This window comes from Coregonus lavaretus (assembly GCF_964263955.1).
Source record: "Coregonus lavaretus genome assembly, chromosome: 28".
NCBI classification, from domain to species: Eukaryota; Metazoa; Chordata; class Actinopteri; order Salmoniformes; family Salmonidae; genus Coregonus; species Coregonus lavaretus.
Genome location: NC_140015.1, coordinates 4963165 through 4980380, shown reverse-complemented (window position 1 = coordinate 4980380; position 17216 = coordinate 4963165). Strand labels below are relative to the sequence as shown.

General features: G+C 44.3%; 1 protein-coding gene across 1 annotated transcript in view; it reads left to right on the top strand.

Annotated features, from left to right (window-relative positions):
* The window catches only part of LOC311103838 (autoimmune regulator-like), a gene marked incomplete at its 3' end in the record, with an annotated part of 37049 nt that extends 19833 nt beyond the window's left edge, over positions 1-17216 (top strand). Inside the window, exons 5-11 of the mRNA XM_084145477.1 lie at positions 1319-1452; positions 9293-9340; positions 9906-9954; positions 14462-14662; positions 15390-15529; positions 15916-15984; positions 17175-17216. Of these exons, the coding sequence (XP_084001603.1) occupies positions 1319-1452; positions 9293-9340; positions 9906-9954; positions 14462-14662; positions 15390-15529; positions 15916-15984; positions 17175-17216 (683 nt within the window). The remainder of the gene's footprint in view (positions 1-1318; positions 1453-9292; positions 9341-9905; positions 9955-14461; positions 14663-15389; positions 15530-15915; positions 15985-17174) is intronic.

Sequence of the window (17216 nt, the reverse complement as noted above, 5' to 3'; positions counted from 1 at the left end):
TAGTACAGCACATCTCCGTGCGTAGACTCCAGTTCAGACAGGAATTCTTGGAACTGCCTGTGTTTAAGTCCCTTTGCTCTGATGAAGTTTATGCACGACACCACAACCTTCATTACAGAATCCCACGTCAACACTTTGCAGCACAGTGCTTGCTGGTGAATTAGGCAGTGGACTCGTAGCGGGGCGGTGAGACCCCTTTTTTCCAACTCCCGGTTCATGCGTCCTATTAGACCGCGAGTTTCGCCCACCATGCTAGGAGCCCCGTCAGTCGTGATGCTAGCTAGCTTTGACCAGTCCAGGTCCAACTTCTCCATGGTTTGGCACACTTTGTCAAAAATATCCTCTCCCGTTGTAGTCCCTTTGAGACTTTGGAGGGCTGCCAGCTCCTCGCATATCTCAAAGTTTGCGCTAACTCCACGAATAAAAATGAGCAGTTGCGCTGTGTCTTGCACGTCCGTGCTCTCATCCAGTGCTAATGAAAAAAGGTCAAATTCTTTCGTCTTCTGCTGCAGCTGGGCATATACATTACTCCCGATTTCTTCAACGCGTCTGGTGATTGTACTCGCCGACAGACTTACGGCATTAAATGCATCTTTCTTCTCGGGACACACCTCCTCCGCGACAGCATCCATACATTTCTTAACAAACTCTCCGTCAGTGAAAGGCTTACCGCTGCTTGCTATCAGTTTAGCAACCCGAAAGCTGGCCCGAACGGATGCCTGGTTCAGCTGAGCTTGGCGTACAAATGTATTCTGCTGAGATAGTAGTCCACTTTTTAGCTTTGAGAGTTTGTCTGCTCGTATTTGGCCTTGCAAGCTATCGTACTTGTCTTTGTGACGGGATTCATAGTGTCGGCGAAGATTGTATTCTTTGAATACCGCCACCGTCTCTTGACAGATGAGACAAACAGCCTTTTCTTTGCATTGAACAAAAAAATAATCGTTTGTCCACTGCAGGTTAAATACCCTGCATTCTGAATCAATTTTTCTCTTACCTAACCTTTTCGCCATTATTCCGTTCTCTCTTTGACAGGGCCGGGCCTAGGATTTTTTTTCTGGAGGCCAAATAGGAAAAAAATCCGATAGCGTCTCTGGTATTGTTCAGAGGGCCGGGCCAAATGTGCTGACGGGCCGTATCCGGCCCGCGGGCCGTAGTTTGGTGACCACTGCTTTAGTGTGTTAACACAGTATTGTGATGTGCAGGAGACCCAGGTTTCAATCACAGTCAGACACATGTGTACTACAGTCCATTAGACATTGCATGGTTTTCATTTGTGGTGGTGTGTATGATGTCTGACTTCCTCATTGGTTTGTCTCAGGGGAGAAGTGCATTGTGGTCCAGGGTCGCTGGTTCACCCCAAGTGGCTTTGAGGAGTTTGGGGGAAAGAAGAGCAGTAAGAACTGGAAGGACAGTATCCGCTGTAGAGACACCCCTCTGGGAAAACTGATCCAGGTACAGCATATATTTTGATTTATTTTATTTGACAATTAAAAACACAATTCAACCAGACAATGCATTTAAAATCATCAAAGATAAAACAGAAAAGTTGAACAGCTTGGTCACTTTTCATTCTCTAATCAGGCCTATGTCATTTGGACAATGTTGCCATACACTACACTCTGGGATATATATAGGTCTGTATCATATACAGTATCATATACAGTATCATATACAGTATCATATAGGTTAGACTGGTGTGTATTTCTCAACACCAGTATATCTTACAAAACTATTTTCAATATTAGGAGAAACACCAAGATCTTGGGTTGAAATGGGGTCCCTTTTTATCCTCATATCTTATTCCAACATGGAGTCACTGTAAGACAGGTTGACATTCACAAGGCCACAGGGCCAGACGGATTACCAGGACACGGACTCAGAGCATGCATTGACCAGCTGGCAAGTGTCTTCACTGACATTTTCAACCTCTCCCTGACCCAGTCTGTAATACCTAGGAACCTTCAATCAGACCACCATAGTCCCTGTGCCCAAGAATGCCAAGGTACCTGTCTAAATGACTATTACCCCGTAGCGCTCACATCTGTAGCCAATGAAACGCTTTGAAAGGCTAGTCATGGCTCACATCAACACCATCATCCCAGACACCATGGACTAACTCCAATTCGCATACCGTCCCAACAGATCCACAGATGACGCAATCTATATTGCAATCCACACTGCCCTTTCCCACTTGGACAAAAGGAACACCAACTTGAGAATGCTGTTCATTGACTACAGCACAGCGTTCAACACCATAGTACCCTCCAAGCCCATCACTAAGATAGGGACCCTGGGACTAAACACATCCCTCTGCAACTGGATCTTGGACTTCCTGACGGACGCGCCCAGGTGGTAAGGGTAGGCAACAACACATCCACCACTCTGACCCTCAAGACCAGGGCCCCTCAGGGGTGCGTGCTTAGTCCCCTCCTGTACTCCCTGTTCACCCACGACTGCGTGGCCACGCATAACTCCAACACCATCATTAAGTTTGCAGATGACACAACGGTAGTAGGCCTGATCACCGACAACGTTGAGATAGCCTATAGGGAGGAGGTCAGAGACCTGTCAGTGTAGTGCCAGGACAACAACCTCTCCCTCAATGTCAGCAAGACAAAGGAACTGATCGTGGACTACAGGAAATGGAGTGCCGAGCACGCCCCCATTCACATCGACAGGGCTGTAGTGGAGCCGGTCGAGAGCTTCAAGTTCCTCGGTGTCCACATCACTAAGGAACTATCATGGTCCAAACACACCAACACAGTCGTGAAGAGGGCACGACAACGCCTCTTCCCCCTGAGGAGGCTGAAAAGATTTAGCATGGGCCCTCAGATCCTCAAAAAGTTCTACAGCTGCACTATCGAGAGCATCCTGACTGGCTGCATCACCGTTTGGTATGGCAACTGCTTGGTATCCGACCGCAAGGCGCTACATAGGGTAGTGCATACGGCCCAGTACATCACTGGGACCAAGCTCCCTGCCATCCAGGACCTCTATACCAGACGGTGTCAGAGGAAGGCCCAAAAAATGGCAAAGACTCCAGCCACCCAAGCCATAGACTTTTCATTCTGCTACCGCACGGTAAGCGGTACCAATTTTCCAGAGAATCAATTTTTTTTCTCCCCAATTTCGTGATATCCAATTGGTAGTTACAGTCTTGTCCCATCGCTGCAACTCCCGTCCGAAACACGACCCACCAAGCCACACTGTTTCTTGACATACTGCTCGCTTAACCCGGAAGCCAGCCGCACCAATGTGTGGGAGAAAACGCCACAAGGAGTTGCTAGAGCGCGATGGCACTAGGACATCCCAGCCGGCCAAACCCTCCCGTAAACCGGGACAACGCTGGGGCAATTGTGTGCCGTCTCATGGGTCTCCCGGTCGCGGCCGGCTGTAACACAGCCCGGGATTGAACCCGGATCTGTAGTGGCACCTTGATAGAATGATCTTTGATCGCCAATCACATTGTTGTGAATTGCAAAACAGGCCGTTTCTAAATTCCGAGCATTATCATGTTCCTCAATTAATTCAGCGCATTTCAGCAGTAGGCTATCTCGACACGCAGAGTGCACCCCGACTATAGCGTTGTCAAATCATACAAACGGCAGTCAAATGGCAATTGAAATGTCCAAAGTTGCTAAGCTTGCTAGATAACCTAATCAACGAATGTCCAAATATTTTGGCAAAGTCTAGTTGATGATTATACAGATACCAGATCATCTCATGAATAACGAAGTGAAGAGTGCAAATAGTTTAAGTATCAAGGTATGTTAATATCCATATCTCCTGTCATATCGTTTGTTGATCAAACATTCTCTACCGAAGCTCTCATATGGGCAGCAAGTACGAGACAGGGCTGAGAAGTGGGGGAAATGTTATAGCGGTATTTTGATATGCATAGGCGAGAGACGTGCTTTCAGAACGCAACCTATATACAGTGGGGAGAACAAGTATTTGATACACTGCCGATTTTGCAGGTTTTCCTACTTACAAAGCATGTAGAGGTCTGTAATTTTTATCATAGGTACACTTCAACTGTGAGAGACGGACTCTAAAACAAAAATCCAGAAAATCACATTGTATGATTTTTAAGTAATTAATTTGCATTTTATTGCATGACATAAGTATTTGATCACCTACCAACCAGTAAGAATTCCGGCTCTCACAGACCTGTTAGTTTTTCTTTAAGAAGCCCTCCTGTTCTCCACTCATTACCTGTATTAACTGCACCTGTTTGAACTCGTTACCTAAAATTGTAGACCTGCACAAGGCTGGGATGGGCTACAGGACAATAGGCAAGCAGCTTGGTGAGAAGGCAACAACTGTTGGCGCAATTATTAGAAAATGGAAGAAGTTCAAGATGACGGTCAATCACCCTCGGTCTGGGGCTCCATGCAATATCTCACCTCGTGGGGCATCAATGATCATGAGGAAGGTGAGGGATCAGCCCAGAACTACACGACAGGACCTGGTCAATGACCTGAAGAGAGCTGGGACCACAGTCTCAAAGAAAACCATTAGTAACACACTATGCCGTCATGGATTAAAATCCTGCAGCGCACGCAAGGTCCCCCTGCTCAAGCCAGCACATGTCCAGGCCCGTCTGAAGTTTGCCAATGACCATCTGGATGATCCAGAGGAGGAATGGGAGAAGGTCATGTGGTCTGATGAGACAAAAATAGAGCTTTTTGGTCTAAACTCCACTCACCGTGTTTGGAGGAAGAAGAAGGATGAGTACAACCCCAAGAACACCATCCCAACCGTGAAGCATGGAGGTGGAAAAATCATTATTTGGGGATGCTTTTCTGCAAAGGGGACAGGACGACTGCACCGTATTGAGGGGAGGATGGAAGGGGCCATGTATCGCGAGATCTTGGCCAACAACCTCCTTCCCTCAGTAAGAGCATTGAAGATGGGTCGTGGCTGGGTCTTCCAGCATGACAACGACCCGAAACACACAACCAGGGCAACTAAGGAGTGGCTCCATAAGAAGCATCTCAAGGTCCTGGAGTTGCCCAGCCAGTCTCCAGACCTGAACCCAATAGAAAATCTTTGGAGGGAGCTGAAAGTCCGTATTGCCCAGCGACAGCCCCGAAACCTGAAGGATCTGAAGAAGGTCTCTATGGAGGAGTGGGCCAAAATCCCTGCTGCAGTGTGTGCAAACCTGGTCAAGACCTACAGGAAACGTATGATCTCTGTAATTGCAAACAAAGGTTTCTGTACCAAATATTAAGTTCTGCTTTTCTGATGTATCAAATACTTATGTCATGCAATAAAATGCAAATTAATTACTTAAAAATCATACAATGTGATTTTCTGGATTTTTGTTTTAGATTCCGTCTCTCACAGTTGAAGTGTACCTATGATACAAATTACAGACCTCTACATGCTTTGTAAGTAGGAAAACCTGCAAAATCGGCATTGTATCAAATACTTGTTCTCCCCACTGTATTACAGAATAAAGTTAGGAATTTTCATGTGCGACAGGAGTCAGGATTTGGGGTTTCAGTGGGATTGGAACTGGATAGGAAAATAGCCTAGGCTCTAGGACAGGAGAAGATGTCCTTTTCCCTTATGCCTCTCTGAATTGTTAACAGACTTAATGTCTGCGACAGAGATGCCTATGTAGTGAATTGTGCATAGACCTATCAAATTTGTGACTGTCTGAAGAGTCACAATGACACCTCAAAGAGACACACGTTCTTTTATAGGCTATACTGTAGGGGTTTCCTGTAGGGTTTATTAATTGCATTCGGGTTGCGTGTGCAGTCCGGCAGTATCAATTATGCGTGTGCTTTGAATTTATGCCGACATTGTGTGAAGTTAATACGCTAGGCTAAAGGCTTCCATGGCTTTTGTGAAGTAAATACGCTAGGCTAAAGGCTTCCATGGCTTTTGTGACGTTAATACGCTAGGCTAAAGGCTTCCATGGCTTTAGTGAAGTTAATACGCTAGGCTAAAGGCTTCCATGGCTTTTGTGAAGTTAATACACTAGGCTAAAGGCTTCCATGGCTTTTGTGAAGTAAATACACTAGGCTAAAGGCTTCCATGCAACAACCTGTTAGGAGAATGTGCTATTTTATTTTTTGCTAATCTGATGCTGCTCATATTGTGTATTTTATGGAATTGCATTAGTGCTGACATTGGGGGAAAATGTCATTACATTTATCCGGGAAATGTGAAGTGTTTCCGGGACTGTCCCGGGATCCCGGTTACCGATGTCATCCAGATAAACGCATGTCAAAAATGTTATTAATTGATTTGCATTTTATTGAGGGAAATAAATATTTGTTCTCCCCACTGTATATGTATTTATGTGTGTATATATATATATATAAAACATGCGGGATTGGAAGTGATGCAGACAATTACAATGATTGTCTGCAATATTAAGCTGATCTACCCCCCCCCCCCCCCCCCAAAAAAAAAAATAGAATTTTGTATAATAATTTTAATAGAAAAACTCGTAACTTTTTAATCCGTCGTTGTTTTGTGTATCAGTTCATAAATCATGTGCCATGGAATCAGCACATCGAAAATCACTTCCCAACTATTTTGCGACCTGCATGGCGCAGCTGGCAATTTGTTGGTCCTTAAATTAAACTGGTACAGTGGGGGGAAAAAGTATTCAGTCAGCCACCAATTGTGCAAGTTCTCCCACTTAAAAAGATGAGAGAGGCCTGTAATTTTCATCATATGTACACGTCAACTATGACAGACAAAATGAGAAAAAAAAATTCCAGAAAATCACATTGTAGGATTTGTAATGATTTTATTTGCAAATTATGGTGGAAAATAAGTATTTGGTCAATAACTAAAGTTTCTCAATACTTTGTTATATACCCTTTGTTGGCAATGACACAGGTCAAACGTTTTCTGTAAGTCTTCACAAGGTTTTCACACACTGTTGCTGGTATTTTGGCCCATTCCTCCATGCAGATCTCCTCTAGAGCAGTGATGTTTTGGGGCTGTCGCTGGGCAACACGGACTTTCAACTCCCTCCAAAGATTTTCTATGCGGTTGAGATCTGGAGACTGGCTAGGCCACTCCAGGACCTTGAAATGCTTCTTACGAAGCCACTCCTTCGTTGCCCGGGCGGTGTGTTTGGGATCATTGTCATGCTGAAAGACCCAGCCACGTTTCATCTTCAATGCCCTTGCTGATGGAAGGAGGTTTTCACTCAAAATCTCACGATACATGGCCCCATTCATTCTTTCCTTTACACGGATCAGTCGTCCTGGTCCCTTTGCAGAAAAACAGCCCCAAAGCATGATGTTTCCACCCCCATGCTTCACATTAGGTATGGTGTTCTTTGGATGCAACTCAGCATTCTTTGTCCTCCAAACACGACAAGTTGAGTTTTTACCAAAAAGTTCTATTTTGGTTTCATCTGACCATATGACATTCTCCCAATCCTCTTCTGGATCATCCAAATGCACTCTAGCAAACTTCAGACGGGCCTGGACATGTACTGGCTTAAGCAGGGGGACACGTCTGGCACTGCAGGATTTGAGTCCCTGGCGGCGTAGTGTGTTACTGATGGTAGGCTTTGTTACTTTGGTCCCAGCTCTCTGCAGGTCATTCACTAGATCCCCCCGTGTGGTTCTGGGATTTTTGCTCACCGTTCTTGTGATCATTTTGACCCCACGGTGTGAGATCTTGCATGGAGCCCCAGATCGAGGGAGATTATCAGTGGTCTTGTATGTCTTCCATTTCCTAATAATTGCTCCCACAGTTGATTTCTTCAAACCAAGCTGCTTACCTATTGCAGATTCAGTCTTCCCAGCCTGGTGCAGGTCTACAATTTTGTTTCTGGTGTCCTTTGACAGCTCTTTGGTCTTGGCCATAGTGGAGTTTGGAGTGTGACTGTTTGAGGTTGTGGACAGGTGTCTTTTATACTGATAACAAGTTCAAACAGGTGCCATTAATACAGGTAACGAGTGGAGGACAGAGGAGCCTCTTAAAGAAGAAGTTACAGGTCTGTGAGAGCCAGAAATCTTGCTTGTTTGTAGGTGACCAAATACTTATTTTCCACCATAATTTGCAAATAAATTCATAAAAAATGCTACAATGTGATTTTCTGGAATTTTTTTCTTCTCAATTTGTCTGTCATAGTTGACGTGTACCTATGATGAAAATTACAGGCCTCTCTCATCTTTTTAAGTGGGAGAACTTGCACAATTGGTGGCTGACTAAATACTTTTTTTCCCCACTGTATACTTTTTTATTTATCACAATTTTGTTTAACCAATTTTGGTCTTTAATTTAGGGCCGTTCCACTTGCCTCTTCCATTTTTGTGGTAATGCTACAATCAGTTGGTTGTAATTTTGGATATAGCAGACATTTCCATAGATTTTTGTTAGCTGCATGTGTGACATAACTCCAAAAGTTATATTTATGATATCATTAACAAACATTATGAAAATGTTTTTAATCAATTAGTATATTTGAGTTTCACCATAATATTTGTGGTAATATTTGTTTTGTCTTTTCTGATGGATTAAACTGAAATTGCAACCAGTTTTCTATAGCCTGTTATAAAAATAGCGATATTCTGGAGATTATTTCATTTTTAAATAACTGAAAGTGAGAGGTTGTAATCTGAATAAAGGGAAAAGGGCCATTTTTAACATGGGGTGAGCCATTCTTACTAATCTGCTGGAAAACCAGTACGGATTTAAGTACAACTTTTGTATGACTGAAGCCTTTAGTGAGAGGTTCAATGCTTTAATATGTAATAATTTCAGCCCTCCGAATTCATATTCATTATATAAATAGGCCCGTTTAATTTTGCCTGGCTTGCCATTCCAAATAAAGTGGAATATTTTTTGCTCATATAATTTAAAAAAACAAGTAGTTTGGTGTAGGCAGGGCCATAAGTAAATAGGTAAACTGAGATAAGACTAAATCATTTAAGATGCTAGTTACCACGTGGCTTGACCTAGGGACTCAGAAATAGGTTTGAAAAGCTCTCCCTTTCCTCTTTTCAACAAACGTACGTGTTCATGGATACTCCCATAATTCAAACATTTACAAACAAAATATCACACATTTGTTTTTTTACATTTACCTATAAAAAACATAAATTCCCCTCACCTCAATGTTTTGTCATGCTGACATGAATTGACCAGGTGGATGAGTTATTTTGAAGAATTCACACATTTTTGTTTTTCTGTAAAGAAACTAACTGTACAGGTATTTCACTGATATGCCATTCAGTCACTCAACACTCAGAATAAATGTCTGTCCCCCTTTCTCTCCCCCCTCACTTCACCATCCCACCCACCTCAGGAAGGTCATTTAACTTCACCAGATGTTAAAAGAAGAAAGAGTGCACAGGTAGGTGACCAATCTTTAAATATACCACATCCTCTAGATTAACAGCCAAACTTAATTGGACTATTTAGTTGTACAAATTCCCTCAAATGCTTAGTACATCCAAATCATACTGTATATCTATATAACAGTTCACCCACATCATTCTATGTAAAAATTACTTTGTAATAACTGAATAAAAAAATATATCCTTGCCTTTATCAACTAAATATAATCCAGGTCCCCACGAATTAATAGAATGTAGCACATCATGGCAATTCGGCATAGGAAGATGTGTGACCATTGAAAATGCAAAGAAAGTTATGCATCGTCATAGCATCTCAGTACATGTTGTTTATGAATGTTAGTCATGAATCAGTTTTATTGCAACATCTAAACTTGACAACAGCTTAGCCTTAGCCGTTGATATTGTGATGTTTCTACGGGCATGTATTTATATTTCTTAAGCGTGATCATACTTTGACCAATGATCATTTTCTTTGTCCATGTTCTTACCATATTAGATAAAGAAAAGTATATTATGTGACTGATATATGTAAAGCTGATCTGTCCCTTTTCTCCTATTTAGGCCAAGAGAACACTGTTTTCCTCCACCCAATCAGCGGTCTCAATCACAGGTACAGTTGAAGTCGGAAGTTTACATACACCTTAGTCAAATACATTTAAACTCAGTTTTTCACAATTCCTGACATTTAATCCAAGTAAAAATTCCCTGTCTTAGGTCAGTTAGGGTCACCACTTTATTTTAAGAATGTGAAATGTCAGAATCATTTTACATTTACATTTACGTCATTTAGCAGACGCTCTTATCCAGAGCGACTTACAAATTGGTACCTTCACCTTATAGCCAGTGGGATAACCACTTTCCAATATGTCTTTTTTATTTTTTTTGGGGGGGGGGGGGTAAGTGGGGGGTAGAAGGATTACTTTATCCTATCCCAGGTATTCCTTAAAGAGGTGGGGTTTCAAGTGTCTCCGGAAGGTGGTGAGTGACTCCGCTGTCCTGGCGTCGTGAGGGAGCTTGTTCTACCATTGGGGTGCCAGAGCAGCGAACAGTTTTGACTGAGCTGAGCGGGAACTGTGCTTCCGTAGAGGTAGGGGGGCCAGCAGGCCAGAGGTGGATGAACGCAATGCCCTCGTTTGGGTGTAGGGACTGATCAGAGCCTGCAGGTACGGAGGTGCGGTTCCCCTCACAGCTCCGTAGGCAAGCACCATGGTCTTGTAGCAGATGCGAGCTTCAACTGGAAGCCAGTGGAGTGTGCGGAGGAGCGGGGTGATGTGAGAGAACTTGGGAAGGTTGAACACCAGACAGGCTGCGGCATTCTGGATGAGTTGTAGGGGTTTAATGGCACAGGCAGGGAGCCCAGCCAACAGCGAGTTGCAGTAATCCAGACGGGAGATGACAAGTGCCTGGATTAGGACCTGTGCCGCTTCCTGTGTAAGGCAGGGTCGTACTCTCCGAATGTTGTAGAGCATGAACCTACAGGATCGGGTCACCGCCTTGATGTTAGCGGAGAACGACAGGGTGTTGTCCAGGGTCACGCCAAGGCTCTTTGCACTCTGGGAGGAGGACACAACGGAGTTGTCAACCATGATGGCGAGATCATGGAACGGGCAGTCCTTCCCCGGGAGGAAGAGCAGCTCCGTCTTGCCGAGGTTCAGCTTGAGGTGGTGATCCGTCATCCACACTGATATGTCTGCCAGACATGCAGAGATGCGATTCGCCACCTGGTTATAAGAAGGGGGAAAGGAGAAGATTAGTTGTGTGTTGTCTGCGTAGCAATGATAGGAGAGGCCATGTGAGGATATGACAGAGCCAAGTGACTTGGTGTATAGCGAGAATAGGAGAGGGCCTAGAACTGAGCCCTGGGGGACACCAGTGGTGAGAGCACGTGGTGCGGAGACAGATTCTCGCCACGCCACTTGGTAGGAGTGACCGGTCAGGTAGGACGCAATCCAAGAGTGAGCCGCGCCGGAAATGCCCAACTCGGAGAGGGTGGAGAGGAGGATCTGATGGTTCACAGTATCAAAGGCAGCAGACAGGTCTAGAAGGACAAGAGCAGAGGAGAGAGAGTTAGCTTTAGCAGTGCGGAGAGCCTCCGTGACACAGAGATGAGCAGTCTCAGTTGAATGACCAGTCTTGAAACCTGACTGGTTTGGATCAAGAAGGTCATTCTGAGAGAGATAGCAAGAGAGTTGGCTAAAGACGGCACGCTCAAGAGTTTTGGAGAGAAAAGAAAGAAGGGATACTGGTCTGTAGTTGTTGACATCGGAGGGATCGAGTGTAGGTTTTTTGAGAAGGGGTGCAACTCTCGCTCTCTTGAAGACGGAAGGGACATAGCCAGCGGTCAAGGATGAGTTGATGAGCGATGTGAGGTAAGGGAGAAGGTCTCCGGAAATGGTCTGGAGAAGAGAGGAGGGGATAGGGTCAAGCGGGCAGGTTGTTGGGCGGCCGGCCGTCACAAGTCGCAAGATTTCATCTGGAGAGAGAGGGGAGAAAGAAGTCAAAGCATAGGGTAGGGCAGTGTGAGCAGGACCAGCAGTGTCATTTGACTTAACAAATGAGGATCGGATGTCGTCAACCTTTTTTTCAAAATGGTTGACGAAGTCATCCACAGAGAGGGAGGAGGGGGGGGGGGATTCAGCAGGGAGGAGAAGGTGGCAAAGAGCTTCCTAGGGTTAGAGGCATATGCTTGGAATTTAGAGTGGTAGAAAGTGGCTTTAGCAGCAGAAACAGAGGAAGAAAATGTAGAGAGGAGGGAGTGAAAAGATGCCAGGTCCGCAGGGAGTCTAGTTTTCCTCAATTTCCGCTCGGCTGCCTGGAGCCCTGTTCTGTGAGCTCGCAATGAGTCGTCAAGCCACGGAGCAGGAGGGGAGGACCGAGCCGGCTGGGAGGATAGGGGACATAGAGAGTCAAATGATGCAGAAAGGGAGGAGAGGAGGGTTGAGGAGGCAGAATCAGGAGATTGGAGGGAGAAGGATTGAGCAGAGGGAAGAGATGATAGGATGGAAGAGTAGAGAGTAGCGGGAGAGAGAGAGCGAAGGTTGTGACGGCGCATTACCATCTGAGTAGGGGCAGAGTGAGTAGTGTTGGAGGAGAGCGAGAGAGAAAAGGATACAAAGTAGTGGTCGGAGACTTTAGATTTGACATTTACATTTACGACATTTAGCAGACGCTCTTATCCAGAGCGACTTACAAATTGGTGCATTCACCTTATTGGAGGGGAGTTGCAGTGAGATTAGTAGAAGAACAGCATCTAGTAAAGATGAGGTCAAGCGTATTGCCTGCCTTGTGAGTAGGGGGGGACGGTGAGAGGGTGAGGTCAAAAGAGGAGAGGAGTGGAAAGAAGGAGGCAGAGAGAAATGAGTCAAATGTAGACATAGGGAGGTTAAAGTCACCCAGAACTGTGAGGGGTGAGCCATCCTCAGGAAAGAAACTTATAATAGTAGAGAGAATGATTTATTTCAGCTTTTATTTCTTTCATCACATTCCCAGTGGGTCAGAGGTTTACATACACTCAATTCGTATTTGGTAGCATTGCCTTTAAATTGTTTAACTTGGGTCAAAGTTTTGGGTAGCCTTCCACAAGCTTCCCACAATAAGTTGGGTGAATTTTGGCCCATTCCTCCTGACAGAGCTGGTGTAACTGAGTCAGGTTTGTAGGCCTCCTTGCTCGCACACGTTTTTTCAGTTCTGCCCACACATGTTCTATAGGATTGAGGTCAGGGCTTTGTGATGGCCACTCCAATACTTTGACTTTGTTGTCCTTAAGCCATTTTGCCACAATTTTGGAAGTATGCTTGGGGTCATTGTCCATTTGGAAGACCCATTTGCGACCAAGATTTAACTTCCTGACTGATGTCTTGAGATGTTACTTCAATATATCCACATAATTGTCCTTCCTCGTGATGCCATCTATTTTGTGAAGTGCACAATTCCCTCCTGCAGCAAAGCACCCCCACAGCGTGATGCTGCCACCCCTGTGCTTCACAGTTGGGATGGTGTTCTTCGGCATGCAAGCCACCCCCCTTTTCCTCCAAACATAACGATGGTCATTATGGCCAAACAGTTATATTTTTGTTTCATCAGACCAGAGGACATTTCTCCAAAAAGTACAATCTTTGTCCCCATATGCAGTTGCAAACCGTATTCTGGCTTTTTTATGGAGGTTTTGGAGCAGTGGCTTCTTTCTTGCTGAGTGGCCTTTCAGGTTATGTCGATATAGGACTCGTTTTACTGTGGATATAGATAATTTTGTACCTGTTTCCTCCAGCATCTTCACAAGGTCCTTTGCTGTTGTTCTGGGATTGATTTGCACTTTTCGCACCAAAGTACGTTCATCTCTAGGAGACAGAACGCGGCTCCTTCCTGAGTGGTATGACGGCTGTGTGGTCCCATGGTGTTTATACTTCCGTACTATTGTTTGTACAGATGAACATGGTACCTTCAGGCGTTTGGAAATTGCTCCCAAGGATGAACCAGGCTTGTGGAGGTCTACAAAAAAAAATTATGTGGTCTTGGCTGATTTCTTTTGATTTTCCCATGATGTCAAGCAAAGAGGCACAGAGTTTGAAGGTAGGCCTTGAAATACATCCACAGGTACACCTCCAATTGACTCAAATGATGTCAATTAGCCTATCAGAAGCTTCTAAAGCCATGACATCATTTTCTGGAATTTTCCAAGCTGTTTTAAAGCACCGTCAACTTAGTGTATGTAAACTTCTGACCCACTGGAATTGTGATACAGTGAATTATAAGTGAAATAATCTGTCTGTAAACAATTGTTGGAAAAATTACTTGTGTCATGCACAAAGTAGATGTCCTAACCGACTTGCCAAAACTATAGTTAGTTTGTTAACAAGAAATGTGTGGAGTGGTTGAAAAACGAGTTTTAATGACTCCAACCTAAGTGTATGTAAACTTCCGACATCAACTGTATGTACACCAATCACAACAATGGAATCTTTCTGAATCCTTCAGACATGACTATCTGGTAAAGGGGATGGTGTCTCTCTAACCGTGTGTTGTTGTTGTTATAAGGTTTTGTGAATAACACAGGCCTGACCCTTCACACTTATATAATAAACCACCTTTCCCTAAACCTCTGTTTATCCTTACTCCAGAATCTGAGGAGGATGACAATGATGAGATGGAAGAGGAGGAAGAAGAAGAAGCTGAGCAGGAAGGAGAGAGAGGAGAGCAGGCAAACACTGCTGGAGGAGAGAGCATTACAGGAGGCAGCCATGGTGTTGTGAAAAAGTCTGTCTTCAAAGTCACCTGTGGGGCCATCAATGGAACGCTACATAAGGATCGGTTTGCATCAGGTACGTTACATATTTTATTCTCTCAAGGTTTAATAAACATAAAAAATCCTATAGCTATTGCTGTGTCTCAGAAACTATTGGAGGTACTGGAGACACTTTTACATGTCGGCAACCCTCTTTCTCTGGCTGCACCTCAAATACTGCCCCCACTTAGTGCTTTTATCAAGCAGAAAACCCATGGCAGCAGATCCACAAGGTCTGCCATGAGAGGTGACTGTATAGTTCCCTTAAGGAAAAGCACCTTCAGTCAGACGGCTTTCACTGTGAGAGCTTCCCATGTCTGGAACACAACTGCCTTCAGACACACGTAACTGCGCCACACACAACCTGTCTGTAGTTTGTGAGGTGTGTAGATATTGTTTGTTCATTCTCTGTCTTTTGTTTGGTTGCTTTATGTGTTATGCTCTGTCTGTCTGCGTACTAAGTGTTACTTGTCATATGTTGCTCTCTATGTGCTCATTGTCTGTCTGTACTACGGGACTACGGTCGAAATTTTGCCAATTGGCTAAAACCGGCACTTTTACTGAAAATGTCTCTGCAAAAATAAACGTAATAAAGTAAAGTAAATGACACAGTTTTAGCTATTGTCGATAATACACTACAGGTTATTTTACCATAGCCCTATGTGACTGGTCAGCTGTCGTGTGCCATATTGGATTTATACTAGGGTTATGATAGGGTTTCATTTGAGATTTTCCTTCTGCCCCTATCTTCTCTGTTGCCCCAGGGTCGTGTGGAAAGAGCATCCGTACGGAGCTGCGCTGGATGACCCCTGTGGAGTTTATGACGGGGGGGTCAGCTCTGGCAGATGCCTCCTGGAAGAAAGACATCCAGTGGGACGGGAAACCACTCAGCGTCCTCATCGAGGTACAGAGGGAAAGAGAACGAGGAAGGGAGATGAAGAAGATGTGTGTTTGGCACTTACCAACCTACTGTACAAGGAATTGGAACACGACTCTCGACCTTCGCCTCCCCCAATTTCTTGGTATCCAATTGGTAGTTACAGTCTTGTCCCATCCCTGCAACTCCCGTACGGACACAGGAGAGGCGAAGGTCGAGAGTCGTGTGTCCTCCGAAACATCTCTAGTGGCACAGCTAGCACTGTGATGCAGTGCCTTAGACCACTGCGCCACTCGGGAAACCCGGCTTAAGATAGTCTGCCAGGTCTTTAAGGACCTGTGATGAAAAAATGTCCCTTCTTCAAAAACGTTTTACTAGTACTACTACTGTCTTTGTTTGTTTCTCATTTTCAGAGTAAGATCTTGGACATCCACTCTCTCTTGTGTAAATGCAAGCTGTGCAGCCCCACGGCCACAGACCGGGTAAGTTTCCCCCTCGACCCTCAGGAACATGGGAACAACATAGGAACAACCATTTCAGTTTCTCCTCATCGCTCAGCCACATATTGCCAGGGTATATCTGGTGGGCTTTCTGGAATAAGGACAAGTGTATATAGTGTGGTAAAAGTGCAATAGATGATAAAATGAATGTTATTCTCTATTTCTTCGAGGTCACAATAGTTACATAGTCTTTCCTCGTCCATTTCACCATTATACCGACCTGTTTCAATACGCAGGGGCAATATCCCTGATCTTACACGTAGCGATCTCTTGCTTTTAGGTAGGTTGTACATAATATACTGTATCTCTCACACACAAATTCACCCTTAATCAAACAAAAGGTTCTCAATTTGGGTTTATGATTAATCATTTATTTTCATATTGTGTCATCAGTTGTTTTTTAATAGTGTCTCTGTCTCCCTTAATTTGGTTTTCGTACAAATGTTCAAAGTCAGACTGCTGGAAAAGGTCCGACATTTCGGTTGCCCAGGCTCCTCCTGTGAAGAGATCCTTTGCTGGCTATTCTGGCAATTGGCATATCCAACAGTCTATTCCTAAGTCTCACCATGCACGCCTTCCATCTCACCTCACAGTGTTCCCAGCCCATGTCCCCAGTTATTGCCAGTATAGGTGCAAACTTGTGGACACCTAAAAAATAACGTACTGCTTTGAGATACCACCTAGCAATCCACACCCCTGCTGAATGGTCCAGAACAGGACACATGTCTGATACAGTTTGGAATATGTGGAATAACCATATATCTTTGAGTGTTATTATTTTTCCTATAACTCCCCCAAGAGCTCTAATTGCTGAGTCAGCCAGCAAAACTGAAAAACTTATCTCAGTACTTGGATTTCTAAAAATGCATTTTTGTTATTAAAAAATAAATCATGATTCTCCATCTTTTGCACCAATTGACATTTTCCGCAGGTCTTGTTCCGTTTCTGCCATCAAAATAATATCATCAGCATTTCATCATGATATCTTAATCCAATATTTAACTGTTTAATTATTTTTGCCAAAGCATTAATAAACATAGCAAACAGAATCGGTGATACGGCGTCTTCTTGTTTTACATACATTCGTTAACACGCAAACAGGCAGTTGGTGCTTGATTGTTAACCAATTCCTTCTCACCTTCCTCTCTTCTCTGTCTTGGCAAAACGATCAGGACAACGATGACGACTGCTTCATCTGTAGGAGCCAGGGCAGC